Source organism: Phyllostomus hastatus, unplaced genomic scaffold (genome assembly GCF_019186645.2).
Source record: "Phyllostomus hastatus isolate PE091 unplaced genomic scaffold, TTU_PhHast_1.1 phas_scaffold_501, whole genome shotgun sequence".
Classification (NCBI taxonomy): Eukaryota; Metazoa; Chordata; class Mammalia; order Chiroptera; family Phyllostomidae; genus Phyllostomus; species Phyllostomus hastatus.
Window position 1 is genome coordinate 29,924,981 of NW_025334033.1, and position 23,563 is coordinate 29,948,543.

The 23,563-nt window shown below is 48.0% G+C and overlaps 1 protein-coding gene across 2 annotated transcripts in view; it reads left to right on the plus strand.

Moving 5' to 3' along the window:
* The window catches only part of MAP2K1 (mitogen-activated protein kinase kinase 1), a 78,309-nt gene extending 55,997 nt beyond the window's left edge, over positions 1–22,312 (plus strand). For both annotated transcript variants that reach the window (XM_045822450.1, XM_045822451.1), the window contains exons 6-11: positions 13,116–13,240; positions 15,898–16,099; positions 17,379–17,443; positions 20,100–20,161; positions 20,505–20,550; positions 21,280–22,312. In XM_045822450.1, coding sequence (XP_045678406.1) covers positions 13,116–13,240; positions 15,898–16,099; positions 17,379–17,443; positions 20,100–20,161; positions 20,505–20,550; positions 21,280–21,393 — 614 coding nt within the window. In that variant the 3' untranslated portion in view covers positions 21,394–22,312. The remainder of the gene's footprint in view (positions 1–13,115; positions 13,241–15,897; positions 16,100–17,378; positions 17,444–20,099; positions 20,162–20,504; positions 20,551–21,279) is intronic.
* The last annotated feature ends 1,251 nt before the right edge of the window (positions 22,313–23,563 follow it).

Genomic DNA, 23,563 nt, shown 5'->3' on the forward strand with positions numbered 1-23,563 from the left:
ATGCACAGTGTTGAATTAGTGGCCTGGGCCTGTCCTGTACTAGGAAAGCCGGCCTAGGTTCTTTAGCTGTAACTAGAGCAAGCTGAACGGCATTCTTCAGAGCTGGAGTGGCTTGTGCTTTGGGGCCTTTCTGCTTGAAATCCACTCCAGAAGAGTTCTTTATTGCTCAGGATAGAGTTTTATAAAAATAGGAAGCTCTCAAGTCAGAAAGAAATTTAGTTTCTTCAGGGACTTTAAAAATGTTTTTGGATCCTAGTTTTGGGGACAGGTGGGTGTCTCCAAATTACCTCACAGGTATCCCAGCAGTAGCCTCCAGAAGAACTGGGTCCTAAGCTATGGCCAAGATTTCAACGTCTGAAGTCCTCCTCTCCCTTCAGTCAGAGCTGCTGTTAGCACTGATAGGCAAGGTCTATAGTGGCCTGAGATTGTTTTTGTTTTGTGATTGTTTTACAAGCTGTTGGTAGCAGACTCATGTGTAATGAGTTTCTGAGTAGCTTCTGCATCCCTTACAAGGCACTTCTGCATGCCAGGCTTTTTCTGGTGTATTGCCGGGCTGCCCAGAGCAGAAACTCAGGGTTGCCCCTGACGTTGTACACAGGGTTCTGCCCTGGCTAGTGTCCGTGTGTGTGTGTGTGTGTGTGTGTGTGTGTGTGTGTGTGTGTGTGTGTGTATTGATGGTGCCTTTGTCTGTAAATTGGTCCATAGTATTCTGGAGGTGGCCTTGACTGCACCTCTTCTTCCTTTGCCCACTTGTCTCATCCCCCAGGCCTTGTGGTGACAGCTTCAAGGTGGCAATGAATTGACCAGGGGACCAGTTCCTTTGGACTCTGCCTAGACTGCCCCACCTTACAGATGGAGAGAAACAGTGGCTAATTAGTAGCTGGAATCCAGCATGCTGGTCTCTTGAGAAATAAGAGTCACATTCTCTCTAGAGTTACTTCAGCTGCCAGACCCACAGCGATGATTATGGCTCCAGATGAGATTGTCTCTAGCTCTTCAAGTGAGGCAGCTGGGAAGTGTTGGAGGAGGGGGAATGTTTGTTCCCTCAGGTCCTTTTAGGTTTCCACCTGAGGCACTGGCTGGAGTGAGGAAGGAGCACTTCTTCCAAAGTGGGTGTGGTGGGGAGAGGGTTTTCTCAGTAAACTACACTAGGAATATCCATTCCTTTTGGCTTATATTTGTCCTTAAATTGGCAAACACGTTCTTCTAGTGCTTTTCTTAGGAGTTTGTCCCAAACTTGAGGTGTGAGTGATGACTGGTGAGTGGCCTCTTGACCTGTCCAGACTTCTGTGGAGAATCATGTTGAGACATGACCCAGGCACAAATGGCGATGTCTTACTTTGGTACAGCTTGAGTTGCCATAAATACAGTGATGCTACATTCCATTTAAAAATGAACAGATAGCCCTGGCTGGCGTAGCTTAGTGGATTGAGCGCGGACTGGGAACCAAAGTGTCCCAAGTTCGATTCCCAGCCAGGGTACATGCCTGGGTTGCAGGCCATAACCCCCAGCAACCGCACATTGATGTTTCTCTCTCTCTCTCTGTCTATTTCCCTCCCTTCCCCTCTAAAAATAAACAAATACAATCTTTAAAAAAAATGAACAGATAATTTTCCTTTCATGAATAGCAAATGATGAATATCCAAGGTAGACAACATTGTATTTCTGCCCACTGGGATTGATTGCCTTTGTTGTGGGTGACATGTCTGTTTGTCTTCTGAAGGAGCCTAGATAGTCTGGAGAGGGAAGTACACTATGTTCAGGCATGTCTTTCAATTGGAAAGGTTATTTTATGATTTTTGGCAAGAAACTTCACTTGAGCCCTAATTTCTGTGTCTGTAAAATAGGGCTGCTCTGCCAAATATTATGGGTTATTGGAAAGGAGAGATCAGGGAATCTAGGACCTGTGAGCATTTTCCTTAATCGTGCCTGTTTTCTTTCCTTCCCTGCTCTCTCGCACTTTAGTGTAACTGTTACAGAGCACACAAGGGGGAGCCTGGGACGATATACTATTATTGAAAGAAGCCCCCAGGTCCGTTATGTCCGCCGCCAGAGGAAAGACGTCTCTCAATGCCAGAGATTCGTGAAAAGGAAAGGAAATGTTTATTTAATGCTATACAAACTTCAAGTAGTGACCTAATGTCTTTATCAAAAAACCCTAAAGTCCCTTTAAAACCCCCACAAACAGACACAGTCCTTCCTTCCTTCCTTCCCCCTTTGCCCAGTCCAGAGTACCGTATCTCAGGAAAGGAAATAGAAGTCCATGGCTCAGGCAGTCCTCTGGTTCTTCCCAGCTAGTCCTCCATCTCGACTGGGAGACCTCCCTGGGTTCCCGGCACCCTCAGCTGAGTCGCCAGGATCTCTGCTAAAACCAGGTGGTGGTTCCCCCTTCTAAAGCTGTGGGGGTCCCCACTCGGGCAAAGGCATGTGGTCCTCTCTCCCAGGGCTACGGGAGTCCCCATTCAGCCAAAACCGCATGCTTCTTCCCCTGCGCAATGGCTGCAGGGGGCGGGGGAGGGTCGCCACTCTGCCAAAGCTGAGTGGCAGTTCTCTGCTAAAGCCGCATGGTGATTCTCTCTCTCAGGGCTGTGGGAGTCTCCACTCTGTCAAGGCCACATGGTTCTCCCCCTCAGGGCCACAGGAGTCTTCACTCTGCTAAAGCTGCGTGGTTTTCTCTCTCAGGGCCATGGGATTCTCCACTCTGTCGAGGCTGCGTGGTTCTCCCCCTGCACAATGGCTGTGATCCTCTCTGCACTTCCACAACTGCATGGTTCTCCCTCTCAATGGCTGCCACCTCTGGTTTTAAATCCCCGCGCCAGTTTTCCTCTGCAGCCCCATTTTCAACTCCTCCCATACTCGGCTACACATGCCAGAACTCATATCCTTCCAGCTTCACTGGACTGCCATCATGAGTCTAGGCAGGTGTGGCCCCATGTCATGGAGCCAATCTGCTCCAAGCTTCCACGCAGGTGCTGTAACTTGGGGGACCTGTCCCCCAGTCACATCTTAGTGGGGAAGTTACTTCCATTCCCCTGGCTCAGAGATGATCACAGCTATTTAACATATCTAAGCGACCAGCCAAAGGCTATAGATATGTTAAATGACCATGCCAGAGGTTAGCTGCAAGGCTGTTGCTATGCGAAACAGCTCTCAAAGGCCCTGCTCCATTTGTCCCCTCCCCCAACCCACACCCTGTCTGGGGGCGGGGGGGGGGGATGGGTGAAGACATCCTAAAATCTCCTAGACACCTTGAGTTCTGGACCCCATTTCAAATGCCCATTTGGGGTCCCCCCTCTTGGCTGCACCCTGTAACATAACCCCTATATGTTTTGCTCTGGCTTTTGTTACATCCTACTTTAAAATTTTAGGCCATTTCTCAGAATGGTGTGTGTCAGTGAAAACCAAATCCTGACTTGCAACATCCTCTTCTGTTTAATTGTCAGCATTTGTGTCCTGTATGGGTCAGAAATGAGTAATGAATTTGCAGAGAGGAGTGTACAAAAGTAGAGAATGAAGCCATTTCAAAACTAATGAATCTTGGGAGGGGAGAAAAATATTTCACGGCCAAGATGGAGGCGTAGGTAGATACACTTTGCCTCCTTGTACAACCAAAAGAAGGACAGTTACAAATTTAAAAACAAAAATAATCAGAACTGCCAGAAAATTGAACTGTATGGAAGTCTCATAACCAAGGAGTTAAAGAAGAAACATTCATCCAGACTGGGAGGAGGAGTGGAGATGGGCAGCGGGGCAGGGAGGACAGACAGCAAGGCAGCAGCTGGTGGAGTGGGTGGTCCCCCATTTGCATATAGATAAACTGGGACGAACAACTGGGGAGTGGGACAGACCACAGAACCCAGGGTTCCACCATGGGGAAATAAAGCCTCAGAACCTCTGGCTGTAAAAATCAGTGGGGGTTTCAGCAGCAGGAGAAACTCCCAGCCTCACAGGAGAGTTCTCAGTGGGTCTCTCACTGGAGAGACCCACAGGGTCCTAGAATATACACAAAACCACACACCCGGGAATCAGCACCAGGAGGGCCCAATTTGCTTGTGGGTAGCAGGGGAAGTGACTGAAAACCAGCCGAGAGCCGAGCAAGTGGTGGTGTTCCCTCTTGGATCCCTTACCCTGTAACAGTCTGCTGAGACAAAAACAAAACAAAACAAAGACACAAATGAAAGAACAGATCAAAGCTCCAGAAAAAATACAACTAAGTGATGAAGAGATAGCCAACCTGTCAGATGCAGAGTTCAAAGCACTGGTAATCAGGATGCTCACAGAATTGGTTGAGTATGGTTGCAAAATAGAAGAAGTGAAGGCTATGAAGAGTGAAATAAAGGAAAATGTACAGGGAACCAACAGTGAAGGAAGGTAACCGGAATTCAAATCAAAGATTTGGAACAAAAGGAAGAAATAAACATTCAACCAGAACAAAATGAAGAAACAATTCAAAAAAATGAGGAGAGGCTTAGGAACCTCTGGAACAACTTTAAACATTCCAACATCTGAATCATAGGGGTGCCAGAAGGAGAAGAAGAAGAAGAAGAGCAACAAGTTGAAGACTCATTTGAAAAAATAATGAAGGAGAATTTCCTTAATCTGGCAAAGGAAATAGACTTCCAGGCAGTCCAGAGAGTCCCAAAGAGCCTGGACCCAAGGGAGCACACACCAAGGCACATCATAATCACATTACCCAAGATTAAAGTTAAGGAGAGACTCTTAAAAGCAGCAAGAGAGGAGACAGTTACCTACAAAGGAGTTCCCATAAGACTCTGAGCTGATTTCTCAAAAGAAACTTTACAGGCAAGAAGGGCCTGGAAAGAAGTATTCAGAGTCATGAAAGGCAAGGACCTACAACCAAGATGATTCTGTTCAGCAAAGCTATCATTTAGAATTGAAGGGCAGATAAAGTGCTTCCCAGATAAGGTCAAATTAAAAGAGTTTGTCATCAGCCTGCCCTTATTATATGAAATGTTAAAGGGACTTATCTAAGAAAAAGAAGATAACCAAAACTATGAACAGTAAAATGACAACAAACTTACAACTATCAACAACTGAACCTGAAAAAAACATAAACTAAGCAAACAACTAGAACAGGAATAGAATCACAGAAATGGAGATCACATGGAGGGTTATCGGTGGGAGGTGGAAGGGGGAGAATGGGGGAAAAGGCACAGGGAATAAGAACCATAAATGATAGACAGAATAATAGACATAAATAGACAGGGGGAGGTTAAGCATAGTATGGGAAATAGAGAAACCAAAGAACTTATGTGTATGAACCAGGGGCATGAACTGAGGTGGGGAATGCTGGTGGGAGGGGGATGCAGGGCAGAGGGGAATAAAGGGGAGAAAAGAAAGGACAACTGTAATAGGATAATAAAAAATATATTTAAAAAATAAATGTTTCTACAAAAATATTTAAATGCAGTTACTAGACTTCGTTGCAGTAATCTTGAATGTGAAGAGAGAAAATAGCTGCTCATTAGGACCTGGCATGTGTTTTGAAGGCTCTTGTTGAACTCACTGTTAATCAGAAAGAGGTGGGAAACAACCTTTAGCTCCCGCTGTTTCTTGCAGTTTGACTTTGTCAAGGAGGATAATGAGCTGGAGCTCAGAGGAAGCACGTGCTCACTAAACTAGAGCAGAGAAATATTTTCTCTCACAACCAGATTCAAGGATTTCAATCTACCCCAAGTCAGATCCTATTCCCTATTATGTAAGTGACCCCCTTCCCCAACCACTACTCAAAAAATTGAGATACAGTGGGCATATAACATTGTATTAGTTTTAAGTGTACAGCATGATTTGATACATGTATATACTGTGAAGTGATACCATAGTAAATTTAGTTAACATCCATCACCATACATAGTTACAGTTGTTTTTCTTCTGATGAGGACTTTAAAATCTATTCTTCTTAGTAAGTCTTAAATACACAATACACTATTGTTAACTGTAGTCACCAACCTGTATGTTACATCCTTGGGACTTACTTATTTTATAACTGGAGGTTTATACCTTTTGACTACCTTCACCCACTTAAAATGACTTTTCTGAAACTTTGGAGTGCAACTCACTATGATTTGCCATTTGATCTGTTGTCTAGACCCAGATTATTTAGGCTCTGGATAATCAGTCTAGAGTCTAGGAGCTCTACTCTAGCCTCCGATATCAGTTCACTGTGATTTTGGTAGGTCAGTCCTAGACCCTGGGCTGCAGTGTTTCTCATCCCCACTCATGCCTACTTCACAGTATTGTGGGAGTTAAAGCAGGCCATATATTTAAAGGGCCTGGCATAGTAGGTGCTCAGTGACTCAGAGCTGTTGTGGCGTCTGCCTCGGTCTGCTGTGCTTGCCGGCCCCCACCCCAGTCTTTCAGCTGCATTCATTTTCCATAGTAGCAGGGAGGGCAGAAGGCTGGGGCCTCTTTTTAATGCCCCTGGGTAAGGTCAGGTGGGAAAAAGAGGTTACAGTTGGTGGCCAATTGAAGGGTTTGGGATTTTCTCTGAATTTTAATTACATTTGTTACTTAACTAGCTCCCTGAGGCCACGAACTGGAGGTGGCTCTGTGGAGACCGTTAATCGACTTACCAGGGTCAGCTACCTTTCCCTTCTGTTTCTTCATCTTTAGAGAAGTGTTATTAAGCCTCTGCTAGGGTTGCTAAGAAGAGGTCATTCGATGCCTAGAGTCACCATTTAAAAATCTCATTTGCCTTTTTTTTCTTTAGCCTTTAACTCTCACTTCCCCAAGATCATCTTACTTTTGGATTCAGCCTGTCACAGATGAGCCGGAATCTGGTGTCCGAGTGTCCTCAGCTTGCTTCTCTAGGGCCCTCATTTTCTCCCTCCAAGAGCTCTCCTCTGTTTCTCTTCTGCTCCTCATTTGCCTTTCCTGCTCCTCCGCCCTTTTGTTCCTCCACGTTCTACCTTCTGCCATTTGCCTTCCTTCCCTACCCCCTGCAATAGGTAACGCATCTTGTGATATTAGCCCAAACCAAGCATAATGAGGTTACTCAAACACCGGAGCCTGTGGGGGCTGATGCTCACCAGTTTCATCTGCCTGACCGGGCCTTGTGTCCGTTTTATTCATAGCTCAGTACAGGCATTCTATAAGGGTTTATAGAATAAATAAATGACCTGCTGACTTATTTAATTCAAACTTCTTAATTGTAGAGAGGAAGGAAATGCTCAGAAATTAAGTTAAAATCATGTGCTCTTGGGGGTAAGAACAGGGGTTTTTGAACAGTAGTTATTTCTGGGGCAGAAAATATCAGAAAAGAACATATTTTCTTCTCAGTTTTTCCAAAAAGTTCCTCATTCATTTTTGTAGAAGGATCCCTTCCTTCCCCTCCTCATTGTTGCAGAGGCTGAGCAGGATGGGAGTGTTAAACCTTAGCATCTTATGGATTTCCTAGGGGGGCTTATAGCCTGTGAGCCTAGCAGGGTGGATGCTTCCTCCAGAATGCAGGCTAACCCACTACATGCTGGGGCTCCTCCTCGCCTCACCTTCTTGATATCAAGGGGTCAGAAAGAGAACCCAAGGCAGAGAAGGCCTCAGGAAGTAGGGAGAGACCGGGCCTACGATTTGAACAATGTTTGAGGTTGCTGCTAGAAAGATGTGGGAGGAAACCAGTTAACTCTGGGCTCCAGGAGCAGGGCAGTATTCTGCATTGGGAAAGGGTCTCAGAAGAACTAGGCACCTAGAAGTGGAGGTGAGAAGGGTGAGTGGTAAGGGAGGGTGCTTTAGATGCAGGTACCAGTACAACACCAGCACAGTTAAGAGAGGCAGGCAAGCCTGAGGTGGGAGGACATGGATGTGGGGACATGTTGGAGAGGTAAGGAGGGGCAATGGAAGGCTTGGAAAGGGAGGCCAAGAGGCTTGGACTGTTACTCTAGGGAAGATGGGAGCCACTGTAGGCTCTGTGCAGACTATACGCTGAAGGGGGGAGATATCGGAAGTAGAAACAGAGGAGAGAGGGGTTGCGACAGTAAAAAGCAAATGTGGATGCTGACAGAGAGAACACTCTCTGATTTTGTCTGACATGCACCTCCTTTGCGCCCCCAGAGAAGATCCCGACTTGGCTGGGGCTGCCAGGGAGGAGCTTGCTTCAGCCACAAGCTCTGAAGTTGACAGGTCTCCAAGCAGCTTATCAGGCTTCCCTGGTCACCAGGAACAGCCATGTGTAGTGCCTCTGGCTCCCAGGATACGTGGTCCGAGCAAGGAAGTGCCCTCAGGATTTCCCTCTGCTCCTCTCTGCCTCTATCACCATCCTGGATCTTTGTAGCCTCCCAAGCAGTGCTGTTCCCTGGGGCGGGTGGGGGAAGCGGAGCTGACAGTCAGGGCTGGAGGAAAATGTGTTACATAAGTTTGAAAAAAAGGAGGCCTGCTTGCATCGTGAATAGAAATCAGATGCAAGGACAGCTACAGAGGCAGTGCAGTCGCTCCTGAGCAGCAGCTACAGCATGGAGAGACGGTCTGAGCCAGCCTGCAAAGGCGTGCCCGGGCCCTGGGGGATGAGGGGGACTGCCGCTGTCTTGTCTTGGGGGCAGCCTCTGAAAGAATCATTTCTTTGTGTTCCTGTAACATGGTGTGCTTTTATTTTATTTTTTAAAATGTTTGACTTATTTTTAGAGCAGTGGTAAGGGAGGGAGACAGGGAGAGAAATATCAACTTGAGAAACATCGATCACTGCCTCTTGCCTGCCCTTAACTGGGGACCTGGCCCGCAACCCAGGCATGTGCCCTGACCAGGAATTGAACCACTGACCTTTCGGATTGCAGGACGATGCCCAGCCCACTGAACCACACCAATCAGGACTGGTGTGCTTTTTAAATGCCCACACTTCATTACATTGATGCTGGTCTCCACGTGGTGAGGTGGCGAGAGCTGCTTTACCGGCAGGCAAACCGCAGATCAGGGAAGTGAAGTGGCTTGGTCAAGGCTGCATGTACAGCAGGCGGCAGGGCCAAGGATTTGCGTCCAAGTGCCTTGTCCCTTTAGTCACTTCCACTCTTTTGCTTTAAAACAAAGCCTAACAGGCCACTCCTAAATTGGCCATAGGAGCATTTGGAAGGTGCGGGGGCTGAGGGCTTCATGGCCAGGCGCAGGGATGGAGGCGTACCATGGCGTTTGGTGGGAGTGGGGAAGAGAGAGGTGCTCGTTGGGTGCCTCCATGCGCCCTCCCCGTCAGGCCCGGTGAACACCATCACACGCCTAGTTCTTCCAGTTCTGTCCTGTTACTCCGCATCTCTTTCCACTGAGTAAGCGCTGACTTCAGGGGCCGGTCCTCTGTCCTCTGTGTGAGGAGGGCCTCCTCAGTAGAAGGTGTTTGTCCGGGCTTGTCCTCATGTTAGGCTTGGGAAAGACACGAAAGTTAGTCCCTGACCTCCTAAAGTTTATAATATCCCCTTGTGCTTAAAGTGCCTCTCCAAGAGGTCACACAGGTGGTTGCTCAAGGGTCATCTCTACAGCGAGGCCTTCTCTCAGCAGCCCTGCCACAGCAACGATCCCCTGCCCCGCCTGTGCTTTTCCATGGTGGTGGTAGTTTTATTTTCTTCATGGTGCTTGAGACCACTGAACGTTGCACACTGGTTACTCAGTTTGTTTTTGTCTGTCTCCGAACACCAAAATGTAAGCTTCATTTCACCCTGAACACTTGATCAGTTTGCTTGCTGTTGTCCCCCTGGTACCTGCATGTAGTAGGTGCTCAGTGAACACAGGTGAATGGGTGAATTGAGTAATATGACAGCGAGGTAAGTGGGAAGAGGACAGGTGTAGGCATCAGAAGGTCTGAATTCTGATTCCAACTTTACTCAGTTTTTGCTGTGTGACCTCAGGCAAGTCCCTGGACCCCCTTGGGCCTTAGACATTTCATTGCCACCATGAAGGGGAGGAACCAGATGCTCTTTACGGCCACTTGCGATGCCTACATTCTGAAAATCTATTTGTAGGAGACACGGGGTTGCTGAGGGGTCTGGAAACATCTCATATCCTGTGTTCCCTTGTCCTGTGACATGATGAGGGTGGGTCTTACAGAGACTGCGCAGACGGCTCGGAGGTTGTGCATCAGCGCACTAAGTGTGTAGATCCATTGTTCATGGTGTCTGGAGTGCCTGCTGTGTGCCAGGGCTTGTCCACACTCTGGGGTTGCAGTGGTGGGGCAGATCGCCAACACGCCTCTCTCCCGGAGCTGATATTAGGGAGAGAGGGGCTAGAGTGAGCCAGGAGCTGTGGTTATGAGCCCTGCCCTGGTCTGGGGATGTTAAGGGGCTAGGTGGGGGCTCGGCAGGGGAAGGACTTACTGGGAGATGAAAGGGTGGGTTGTTTTGTTTCAATTTACTCTTGGAAAGATTCTTAAATAGACCTGTTAGAATCTGTTTAAAAATAAATGCATTTACCTGAGAGTATTAAAGGGAAAAATAAAATGTTAATAGCAGTTCTTGTACGTTGGAATTATGGGGACTTGTTTACTCTGATCTACAGATGTTCTGTGTAGTCTCTGTATTGCTTCTGTGAAAGATTCCCAGTCATGGTTTATGACTGTCCCTGGCATGTGGCCTGCTCCAGTGGGTCTCATGTTTGCTGCTGTCGGCCCACAAAGTCCTGGCCTGGGGACTTTTACTGAGTCCCAGCCTTGTAAATGAGAATAGCACTTGGCCCTGGTCTGCCCACTGTATACAGCAGCTCTTTGAATCAGAGGAGGTGGTAGAAGAAAATATTTGGAAGTTTAGCCCTCTCTGCAGAGGGCATGGCCAGTGGCCTAGCAGTGGTGGCGGCAGCTGGGGCACATGTGAGGAAGGTCTGTGTGCTGGGGAGGGGGCGGGGCTGGCACTGTGAGCACTGCCTTGACCACCGTGAGGAGTTTTTCCGGCCCTCCTGGTTCTGCAGCTCTCCTTGACTAACAGGTAGACGCCACTGTGTGGGCTGTTAGGGAAGTGACTTCAGTGAAACACTCATGTCAGCTCCTAACCACTGCCACATATAAGGTCTGTCCAGAAACATCCAGCTGTGTAATATGAAAAACTGACATTTACTAAAGAAGATACAAGAAACAGTGTGCATAGAACAAGGATGCCTCAATCCGCTTCAAACTAGGCTCCTTGGGACTTCACACAGTTTTCCCAGTCACCATCAGCTGCCCTGTCATATTTTCCTGAATCTCATCGATGGTCTGAAATCTCTTCCCTTTCAGAGGTGATTTTAGTTTTGGGAAAAGCCAGAAGTTGCTGGGTGCCAAGTCAGGGCTATAGCGGGCTGAGTCACCTAGGTGATTTGATGTTCTGCCAAACCACTCTGTACGAGACATGATGCATGAGTGGGCGTGTTGTTGTGATGAAGCTGCCAATCACCAGTTGCCCATGGCTGTGGCCTTCTGAATCACCTGAATGGTTTCCACGGAGGAATGTTCAAGTTTAACACAAAATTTGATGCAGATTCATTGCTCTGTTCCAGGGGTGTCAAACTCATTTTCACTGGGGGCCACATCAGCCTTGTGGTTGCCTTCAAAGGGCCAAATGTGATTTCAACTCCTTAAAAGTTGAGGAGTAGTTACATTTATACAGCCCTAAAATTATTTCAACCCTTCGAAGGCAATTGCAAGGCTGATGTGGCCCCCGGTGAAAATGAATTTGACACATCTTCCTACTCAGTCATTTTGAATACAGTAGCCACACAGTATGTATGCTCATTCAGCGGCGTCTTCTGCACCCACTGATGAGTACAGTGAAGTCGTCATTTTTCACACGTGCACATTCCAGTCCACTCTCCTTGGCTACTTGGTTACATCGATGTTGTGCAGGCTGTTCTCATGATATTAACAATGGTTGGACTTTTTCCAGACCTACCTATTATTCATGAGACCCACATGCTCTGTGCTTGTAACCAAGGTCAAAAATAGGAAGTCCCACCCCCACTCCATCCCCCTTTAGTCTTTGGTCTGTAGCCTCAGCAAGCATACTGGTCTTATTATTGGTGTTTTTATTCCTTATGATCCAACCATAGTTAATTGTGTTTTGCCGATAGGGGTGCTTTAAGCAACAGACTTTGAAATCTTCTTTTGTTTTAAAGATTTTATGTATTTTTAGAGAGTGGGGAAGGAAGGGAGAAAAGGAGAGAAACATCAGTCGGTTGCCTCTTACATACATCCAACTGGGGACCTGGTCCACAACCCAGGCATGTGCCCTGACAAAGAACTGAACCAGCGACCTTTTGGTTTTCAGGCCTGCATTCAGTCCACTGAGCCACACCAGCCACAGCAGACTTCAAAATCTTGATTATTCATGGTAACTGACTCCTTCCATGAGTCACCTTGCCAAGTCTGGATTCCTAAAGAGTTAACATTTGCTGGTTCTCTGTTCTGCTTCTACAGTAGCTTGTCATTTCCTCTCTTGCCAGTTTTTCCTTGAACCCTGAACAAGGGGCAATAAGGGGTCTCATTGTCAAGTTGTAACTGAAAGCAGGCCCAACTCTCTGCCCCCACAAAAGCCAAAACTCAAGAGGCTGGTGCTGATGTGAAGAAAAGTGATTTGTTCAGATGCTGGCCATCTGGAGGATGGGGGACTCATGGCCCAAAGTCCATCTCCACCTCTCAGTGGAGGCAGAGGTTTTTATAAGGAGAGAGAGGGGCCAGAGCAAAGTGATCAAGGGAAGGGGTTGAAAAGTTCTCTATGTGCAGATGAGCACAGTCCATTCTGATAAGGCCAGTGGTGGTCCGGTGTGCGTCATCCTGGTTTAGTCATCCTGGTTTTACATCTTCCAGCTTCACACCATCCTGGCTTCATGGTGGCAGGCCAACGAAATTCCAGAGCTAGGATGCCTGAAGGTCAAGAGTCTCTTCTGAAGTTAGTTCCTGGGGTTCTTATACAAACATACTGTTTACCTACAAGTTACATATTAGAGTCACCACTTACAGAAACGATGTTGAAAGAATGGTGGGGTCAGTTACAATTTTCCACAGTCACAAAGTATTTGCAAGCCGTGGGCTGGCTCTGTGACAGGGGCGGGGGTGTCCTGCGGCTCATGGTCAGGGTTAGTCTGTCCGTGGCGCACTGACTCTTGTCTTCCCAATCCTGGCTGAGTAAGTTCCCCACTTTTCAATTTTCTCTTCCCTGCAGATGTCAAGCCTTCCAACATCCTGGTGAACTCCCGTGGGGAGATCAAGCTCTGTGACTTTGGGGTCAGCGGGCAGCTCATCGACTCCATGGCCAATTCCTTTGTGGGCACAAGGTCCTACATGTCGGTATGAGCTGTGGGTTCCATTTCGTGAGCTTCTGCTCTGGTTAGGGCTAGGAGCATGTGGGTGCCTTTCCTGTGGAGCCAGAGCCTGGTGATGAAGGGTCGGGGAATGATCAGTGAAGCCCTGTGACCCCACCCTGAGGAGATCGCAGTAAATATGGAGGTGGTCTCCGCCTTCACAGGCCTTGGAGCATAACTGGGTTCCTGGGCCTCTTCTCATGAGAAGAGGCTGTCCGATCGCAGTTCAGTCTTTGGCCAGTACTTGGATGTTTCCAGAGCTGGGCTTCCATTCTGAAGAGATTGTGAGCTCCAGCTACCCTCTGGACACCTCTCTCTGATCGTCTTCAGAACTTCGAACCTTACATACCCAGACGTGGCCCCACCCCAGGTTGCCCCGTCTTTCCCATTAGCAGTAAATGGCATTACTCTTTCCTTGGTTTCCCAAGGCAGAGACCTGAGCATCAGCCATTACCCTCCCTTCCCAGCTCCCCAGCTGCTGTGAGTCTATTAAGAATTGTTTTTTCAGTCCAGCCTCTTTTCTCCCTCTTCATTGTGTGTCTCCCAGTTAACTGCCCCTGCCTCTCACCACAGCCCACCTACCATGTCTCCTGGCTGGAGTCTCTGCTCTAGTTCAGCTGACACCCTGTCATGAAGGTCTTCCTCCTGCTGCCAACTCTGGTGGTCCCCCTGCCACCGGAGCTCTGTGTGTGGCTATGCCCACGCCATGGTAATATTAGCTTGTTCTCTTACCTTCTCCATACAGCAAGCTCTTTGGAAGCAGGGATAGGACCATAGGTGTCTCTGTTGTCCCTAGGGTCTGGCTGGGGGCCTGGCACACAGTGGGTGCTCAGGGAGTGGTTGGTGAGTGGGTGAATATTTGGTTGACTGAATGGGTGGGAAATGGCTAGCACACTCCTTAGGATGGCTCAGAAAGGGGGAAACTTAACTGGATGAGTGCCAAGCGGGGCCGGAGGTCCCTGTGGCAGTGGGCGTGAGTGCAGGCCTGGGTTGCAGGGGCCGGGCACAGAGGCTCAGGGCATCTTTGCATAGAGGGTGTTTTATGTGTTCTGTGTCAAGCACTTTAACATCTTTACATGACCTCATTTGATCTATGCGGTTACCCCAGGAAGTAAAGATTATTGTTCCCATTTTAGAGATGAGGAAATCTAGATTGAGGGAGGTTCAGTGACTTGCTCCCTTAAGCTTGCAGAGCCGGGATTGAATGTTAGATCTTCTTACCAGTCTCTCTTCCCACAGCATGTACTCACTTGCTTCTCAAGTGGGACGTCAGCGGCTCCTGCCCTCCCTGTGTGGGAGTGCGTGTCCACATCTTCACTCCTTCTTGCCTGACCCCACCCCACCCCACCCCACCATGGCTCCAGTCGCGGTCAGTGTCCCTCAGCCGGCGCTCCTCCACATCTCCACCCTCCACCCTCCACCCCAGTGACCCAGCCTTAAAAAACATGAACCCCTGGGCCCTTCAGGGCTTTCTTCTGCTCTTTCCCTGCCATCCTCTCATTGCTTCCTCTCTGCATGTCTAAAAACTGGGCCCCTCAACTCTGACTCTCAAATTCAAAATCAGTTGACAGGCCCTGGGACTTACTGATCCAGGGGTTTGTGTAGTGGTTTGAGTTTTTGTGGTTATGTGGTCATTTCCAAAATAGTCCAGTTTAGGAGTTAGGGAAAAATCCTACGGGAGAAATAATTTGATGTCTGAATCAATGTACGATGGACAGAATAAGGATTTTTTTAATAGGGTCCCTGAAATACAAGTGGTATATCAAATAATGGTTTTCTCTAGCACTATATACTTTTTCCTTTGCCTCTTCCCATCAACCATTCATTTGTATAGCATTTTGCAGCACACAACACACATTTTCATTGGCTTTGACCTTTCTAATAACTCTACTAAGTAGAGCAGGTAATTTGTTATGCTCTTACTGTTGCTACATCATCATCATCATCACCCCCATTTTATAGATGAGGAAATGGAGGCTCAGGATCATGTAGCTTACAAGTCCCAGAGTTCAGATTTGAACCCAGGTCTTCTAACTCTAGTTCCTTGCCTTCTCGCCATTCATGTTATCCAAGAACAGTGAGTCAGTAGTAGGGTGGGCTTAGAACTTCTTTCTGCCCACCACACCATCTCATTCATGGCCTGTGTACCAGAAGCTTCATGCTTCAGACTCAAGTAACAAGATGAGCCTCTCGTGCTGGGCTCTGGATAGGCTGCCCCATGCATGCAAGACAGTGGCCAGGCTGGGCAAAGCTGGAACCACAGCCGAGGTGACAGCCAGAGTTCAGCTGGGTGGCATGCCATTTAGGTTACTGGGGAGACAGGGAATTGAGGACGGGTCGGAGCCATGGGACTGGCTAGGACTCGGTAAGCACAGTGTTTGGGGACAGGCAACAGGCAAAGTTTAAGAGGTTAGCGGAGATCTTAAAATGGGATTTGAGTTCCGGAGAGAAAATAAAATCCATCAGCAGACCTAGGGCCAGGACCCTGTGGGGAGGCTTACTCCCCTGCAGTGCAGACAAGTCTCAAAGTGGCAGGAAGTCCTGAGGCTCCCTTTGAGCACCCATGGGGACTCCTCCATCCTCCTTCTGCGTGGGCCCAGGTTAGTTCACAGGCAATTGTAACTGTTTCTGTCTTTCCTGCAGCCAGAAAGACTCCAGGGGACTCATTACTCGGTGCAGTCGGACATCTGGAGCATGGGGCTCTCTCTGGTTGAGATGGCGATTGGGAGGTATCCCATCCCTCCTCCAGATGCCAAGGAGCTGGAGCTGATGTTTGGGTGCCAGGTGGAGGGAGATGCGGCTGAGACACCACCCAGGCCAAGGACCCCTGGGAGACCCCTTAGCTGTGAGTGTCCTGGTGTGCCTGAGCTTGGGCTGTGGGGGTCCCTTACTGTTGGGCATTTCTGGAGGGCTAATTCTCTGTACACTCTCCCGAGACTGATTCCCTGTCTCTGGGCGCCAGGCTGGGGCTGTGGAAAGCGGAGCAGAAGTGTCCAGGTAGGTGTAGGAAATCACTGTGATAACTGACACTTCTGCCGCTTGTTGAGAGCCCACTGTGTTCCTGGCGGTATACTTCACACTTGTGTGCATTATCTAATATTTTTAAATCACGGCATTTTCTTTTTTTAGGTAGATATTTTTACTGAGATAAAATTCACGTAACTTAAAATGCACATTTTAAAGTGTTCAGGTCAGTGGTTTTCAGTATATTCCCCATGTAGCGCAGCTGTCACCACTATGTAATTCCAGAACGTTTCCGTCACCCCCAAAAGAAACCTCACATCCATTGGCATTTACTCCCAGCTCCCCTGACCCTGTCCCTGGCAACCACTAATCTGTTTTCTGTCTCCATGCATTTGCCTACCATTATCTAATTCTAATAGCAGCTGTGTGTGGGCACTATTATAATTTCCCTTTTAGATATGAGGAAACTGAGGCACAGAGCACTTGACTTGCCAGGGCCACATACACTTGTAAGTGGCCAAGTCTGAGTCCGAGGTGGCAAACACTGTGCCTGCCTCTTTGAACGTGAATACTGTGAAGGAAGCTGATACTCAGAAGCTTCTGGCCCAGCCATCTTCTTCTTATACAGTCCCTGTGAGGACAGCCGCGTCTGACCTAGGAGACATGGCTGGACTTCACCCTTATGAGGCCCACATGGGAGAAGGCGTGCACCAAGGCAGAAGCATCAAAGTGGTTGGTGGCTGTGGCCCATGACTCTGGGGTATACAAGGAAGAAACCCAAGTTCGGGGATAATTAAAACTAGGTTTTTTAATTGTTTATTATTACTTCATTTGTTTCTCAATATAAGGAAGAGAGAAAGAGCAGATATAATTATCTATCTATCTCTACTTTATATAACTCAAAACTAGGCCCAGTGACAATTGATTTGCCCAAAGTCAAAAACTTGGGATGTGGCAGAGCCCAGGTTCATACCATGCCCAGCTTACCTGTGGCCTTTGCTGGTCCCCCCCGTTCAGGCCTGACCTGTGGCTGCCCTGCCTCTGTCGTCCACTACCCTGTTCTGGTCCCTGAGGTCCATGCTTAGCATCTAGCCCCTTATTGGCAAGTATCATCCTGTTTCTGAGAAGTGTTTTCTTCTTTCTTTTTATAAAATCTCTAGCTTATGGAATGGACAGCCGACCTCCCATGGCAATTTTTGAGTTGTTGGATTACATAGTGAACGAGGTAAGGACTGCATGGCTTCCTAGACCGTGGAGTCTATTTGCTCCTCTTAAGAAAAAGCTCACAGTTGATTTGGCTGGGAAAGCCGTGAGTTCCCACCGAATGGGCTGCTTGGGCCTCGGGATCCATGGGTTCTGCTTTGTGCGTCACGCTTTTGGAATTGAGTGGCTGGTTTAGAGGCTGCAGCAATCCCTTCCCCAGGGAACATCTTCAGGTAACTCAGCCCCTCCTCTTTTCTCAGATTCAGGAGCCTCCACTTCACCCACTTACATTCTCATTCCTTCATTCACCAAGCATTTCTTGTGCACTTACCATGTGCCGAGCACTGGCGGTGGCAGGAGTGAGGTGGACATCCAAAGATGGAACATCCAAAGTCTCTAGTCGTGAAGACTCTTAGATTGTGTAGGGGAGGTGAGGCAAATGCATTTATGACTGCAATATTGGGTTTTGTCTTGTGCCATTAAAAAGCAATGGACATAAAAAGTGCCAGTATAAAAACAACGTATGTATATACCAGTATGTGCGTATAAAGTCTGGAAACTAATACACCACAGATGGAATTACAGGTGATTACAGGTTTCTGTTGATTGCTGTTAACTTTTTTTTTTTTACAAGGAACACATATTGTATGTAATAATGTGTGCCAGTATGTTTAAATGAAAAAATGGATCAAGGGAGGAAGAGACTGAGCAGCATTCATCAGATTTGGGTGGGTTTGAGGGGAATGGGAAGCTATGGGCTGGCACCACGATTGCTCAGAGGGGTGGGGCAGGGCTCAGGACAGTATTTTGGACGATAGGGCCAGTGCTCCTGGCCCCCGGGCAGTGGTTTGTGGGCCAGGATAAGCTTCTGGCATGGCTGGGCAGCAGCTGAGGACCCCCACTCAGCCTGGGTGTTTGGTAAAGGGCATCAATCACCCTATTCTCTTTTCTCTCAAGAGACTAGTGGGATAACTTTTCATGCTGTCTTACTGCTCTCTCAAACCAGGTCCCAAAAAGCTCAGAAGGGTCCCTTATCTATTACAAACTCAACAGGGAAGATCCTGGTAACCCCAGCAGTTACTAAGCCACTGTCACCGGGTCACAGTCTGCCAGGAAGGTTAGCGACCTCTCTCTCCTGACTGCACAGCGTTAAGCTAAGCACCGTGGACGTGGAAAAGAAGTTCAGGACCTGACCGAGGCTGCTTTAGGACTGGGGAAGGGCCGAGAGTGCATTGCATTGTGGCAGTCAGGGAAGCTGTCCCCTGCCGCTGTATTCATGGGTTCCGCTTTGTGGGACCTAAGCTGAGTGGTGCTGGTGGGAGCCACGTTAAGGGAAGAAATGGCCTGAGGTTACATGTGCAGCTGCCATCACCGAGTTTGCACTGCTTTCTTCCGTATTTTCACATTTCCCTAATCAGGTCTCTAAGCACTGCCCAGGTGGGTCAAATGGATTTTGTTCTGCTCTTCATACGGGTGAGGGAACTGAGGCTCCAGGATGAAAGCTCAGGTTCTTCCCACCTACTGCTATTCCTCCCTTACCACCTGCTCCTCCCAACCCACCCCCTCAACCTGGACCTTTCAGGAGGCTGGGCTGCATGGTGACCGGTGTGTGTCCCTCACACTGTGCTGGCACACGGTCTCTCCCTCGCCTGGCCCCCTCCTACTCAGGACTGGGATGGCCTCTGGAGGCCCAGCTGCTCATTTTGCCCTTGGATGTTCCCTTCATATTTCCCTGAGCAGTGGGGAGTCGGAGGTTGTGCCTGAGACCTGGGTTTTAATCCTAGACCTCAGATCAGACTTCCTCACCTGCTGTTCTTTTAAGGCATTCAGGGGAAGATGGCTAGGCTGGGCTTTTCTGTAGTGTCGATCTTTTAACATTTAGTCTCAAATTACTTGTTTATTTGGGCAACACATCAGAGCAGTGGCATCCTGGGCAGCTTACAAGGTAAGCTCACAAGGAAGCGGCACACAGTCTCTGCACAGGTCACAGGGGTGGGTCACATTTCCTGAGCTGTGTGGAGCACAGGACACTGCAGGGCCTTGTCCTCAGGAACCCCAAGTGATGTCCACTGTGCACCTGGGAAAAGGAGAGCTGCAGCCAGTGTTCTTGTTCTGATGCCTACAACAGCTTCACTCCTGGAGTGAGTGTGCAGCTAACATTCTTCCAGACCCTTTGCCAGTTAATGTTTTATTAACCTTTCTCTTTCCTTCTGGGCTTAGAAACAGGATATATATTTTATTAGTTAGCTAGTTAGCCTTCTGTGACTTCCACAAGTGCTGTCTGGGCTGGACTGGGCCTGGTGGTTTGTGTACGCCCCTAGCTGCTGCTACGGGGAACTGCTGGTTGTTTGCAAGCCACCCTCCCAGATTTTCTGCTGTAGAGTGTGAGCTGGAAAGGGTCATGAGGCCCTCATTTCAGAGAAAGGTAAACTGAGGCTTAAGGGGAACAGTGATCTGTTCAGTAATTAGCCAAGTGAGTGGTAGAACACTGACCTGACCCCAGTTCTGTGATTCAAGACCAGTGGTTCCGCCAGAGTGACGCGGCAGCCAGCCACTGGCCTCCCACCCTTGGTCTTTACTTGAGCCGGGTAAGGGCAGCACTGCCTGGAGGGGTTGGGGAGGAGAGATGGCCGGGGCAGGAAGCCCAGCATTTCTCATGTGTCGACATGTATTTGCAGCCTCCTCCGAAACTGCCCAGTGGAGTATTCAGTCTGGAATTTCAAGATTTTGTGAATAAATGGTAAGTTGGCTCCTTATTATATGGAAGAGTACCCCATTTTGTCAGGCTTCCCACCCCATCTGGGGGAACATGGCTTTGTCCTTTCCCGTCTCCACTGGTCCTTTCGGCTGCTGCCCTTCCTAGGTGACCTGACAACTGCAGTCAGTCAAGTAGCTGCTGCCTTTTGACTGTACTTGGTTCAGCAAGCATTTGTTAACCTGCTGCGTGCGTGGCCTTGTGCTAAGAATGGAAAGGTGCTCATCAGAGCCTGCAGGGTGTGGGGAGGACAGGGAGGTAAACGTAAGTAATTGGAGGTAGAAGCAGCTCCAGGCAATAGCTCTCATGTTATTTTTCTTCCTTTAAGCTTAATTAAAAACCCTGCAGAGCGAGCAGATTTGAAGCAACTCATGGTAAGTTCATTTATTTCAGATTTACACTACTTGATTATTCATCTGTTCTCCGCTGTCAGTCATGCATCTAGTACTTCCTGGGTCCATCCCTGCTCTGCCTTCACCACAGCAGTCCTGCTGGCCCTGCCATAGGGTCCCGGATACCAGTCTCCTGTCCTCCCATCAGTTTAAAGGAAAAACTGGGGTGGCCCTGCAGCCCCAAGTCCAGGGAAAGAAAGGGCCAGCCCACCCCTTCACGGGGCCAGGGTCTTTTTCTAATATTGACCAGATCACTTTACATTTAGCTCCCTCCCCAAGCTACTCTCCACTTGCCTCCTCTTGTTTGGCAGTGGTGGTAGAGGTGAGCTAAGTAATACTGTGAATACCTGGGCTTACATGTCTTATAGAGCCTGTACAGTGTAACTTGCACTTTCATCAGTTCCTTTGTTCCTTCTAACAGTTGTGTGAGGCACTGAAGGCAGGACTACCATCCCCGTGTCATAGCTGGAGAGAGCAGGCTCAGAGAAGTGAACCAGTTGCCGGAAGCCGCACAGCTGGTGTGGTTGGCAGAGCCAGGGAGAGCTGGTCTTTTGTCCGGCAGCTGAACCTGCTTTCCTGGCCCCCACTGCTGCTCAAGGGCGGGCTCCAGGAGCTAATTCCAAGTGGCACAAGCTCTAGACCTGCCAGGATTCTTGAATTTTCCTTCTTGGTGGCTTTTTAACATTGCTTCCTCTGTTTCCTCACATGCAGGTTCATGCTTTCATCAAGAGATCTGATGCTGAGGAAGTGGATTTTGCAGGTTGGCTCTGCTCCACCATTGGCCTTAACCAGCCCAGCACACCGACCCATGTGGCTGGTGTCTAAGTGTTTGGGAAACAGCAAAGAGCAAGTCCCCTGCCCAGTGGCGTGTCATGTTGCTTTCAGGCCTATTTCCCACGTCTCTCTTCAGACATGCATTTCACATATGACAAAGGATGAAGAACACAGCATGTGCCAAAATTCTGTTTGTGTCATTTTTAATACAACTGTCTTTATTCTTATTATTATTCCCCTAAGTGGATTGGCTTTGCGCTTGGGGCTATTTTCGTGTATGTTGATGATCAAGTCATGTGCAACATTGAATTACAGTGTGAAACTTTGGTGACTGTGGGTAGTCATTTTTACTGAAAATTGCACTGCTCTCCCTCACGAGGATTGGCTGGCCGGCCGCCTGGATCCTGGGGATTCTTTGACACTTGGTACTTCACTCTTGCCAGGCGCACCTTCTCTACTTGCAGAAGGAGCCTTGTAAGATCCTTCACAGGCAGTGCATGTGAAGCATGCTTTGCTGCTATGAAAATGAGCATCAGAAAGTGTATATCATGTTATTTTATTATATTTTTGCCTTTGGTGTAGAATTCAGCAATTTCCATCAAAATCTAGCCAGAGCCCTTCACTGCCATGACAATTGGGGCTTCGCCAGTGTATCTACTCTGATGATTTGTAGACTTCTGGTTGTATTTCTATATTTATTTTTAAATATACTGTGTGGGATATTTAGTGGTATATGTCTCTTTAAGTTGGGATTAGTGTTTCTAAAATGGTGGAGTTACTTTGACTGTCACAAGTGTAACAAGGCATTAAAATGTATGAGATTTATCTTTCCCCAAATCCAAATACTGATGCTATTGTAAACAAGTGTGTATAGTGCCTAACAATTGTATGGAAATCCTTTTAACAACTTTAATCCAAATGTTTAACAAATCTAATCTCTTATTCTAATAAATATACTACCAAGTTAAAAGGCTGAAAGGTATTTCTACTTTTGAGTTAGGATATTCAGTGTCTCTTAACAAGAAATCAGATGGTTTTTCTGAGCATTATTCTGAGGGGAAAGGTAAGGACAGGAAGGAGGCTGGAAGGTGGAGATGCTTCTGTGAGGACAAGTTCAGTGCTTTGGACTAATGGGGCTTCCTGAAATTCCAACCGTGGACTTTGTCTAGCTCTTCTCAGCAGACACCCTTGTCTGTGAATCTCCCCACCACCTTTCCTGTGGACCTGTGAACGTCCTACCTACTACATGCGGCAGCAGCAGTGGGTGGGGGTGGCCAGCGTGCTCAGAGGAGCACCCTGCAGGTGGTCAGCAGTGCCTATGCTGCCCTGCCCCACTGAGCGCTGGTTTCCCCTCCACTCGCTCCACCACTTACCTACACCTTTCTGGAGAGGAGGGACATGCCTGCTGCTAGTTTTGTTATGGCTGTGAGGCCACAAAAAACAAGGCCATGTCTCAGCTGGCCATTGGTAGGTACCCTTTCCTTCTTTGAAATGACTTTTGGAACTTCAGGTCCAGGTGAGGCTGCCTGGTCAGCGCCTCTTCAGACCTACGTTCTTCTTTGGGAGGACCTATTATAGAAAGCTAAAGTAAGCATATATTAAAAAATAAAATGCCTATTTTGTTTTCAAATTAAAAAGAGAATTTGGGTGAATCTCCTGAGCAAGTAGTTCCACTCTGGATCCACCAGAGCTTGGAATGCAGTCCAGATTTTAAAAACTGGTCAGTATTGTATACTGTTGTCTCCGAGTCAGTTTTCTCTTGCTGCGGGGCTAATCTCTAAGTCAGCATACTTTCTGACAAACAAACATTCAGGCCAAGGTTTAATACCCACACCTTCCTCATCCTGTCTTTTGCTAACAGAGAAAGTAGCAACGGTACCGAGAATGTGTCATTAACAGGCAAATTCCACCCGAGAAGGGAGGGATGGTGTAATTCGAGTCTAAAATCTGGATCTGGACACTTTCATGCTCGTTATCTTTTGAGGGGTGCTTTAAAATTCTCTCCTCATATCTCAAGGTATTACTTTCAGGAGACAAAAGATTTTTCCCCCCAGTAATTACTAAGAATTATCTCGTTCTCCAGAATGATGTTCCCTGCATGTCTTGCTGTGTTGAAGTCCTCATGTCAAATTCCTTCCTCAAATTTCTGAAACACTGGCACTAGTTGGATTTTTCAGTTATCTCAGTAGCACCTCTCAGTAACCTGTAAAAATAGGGCAGG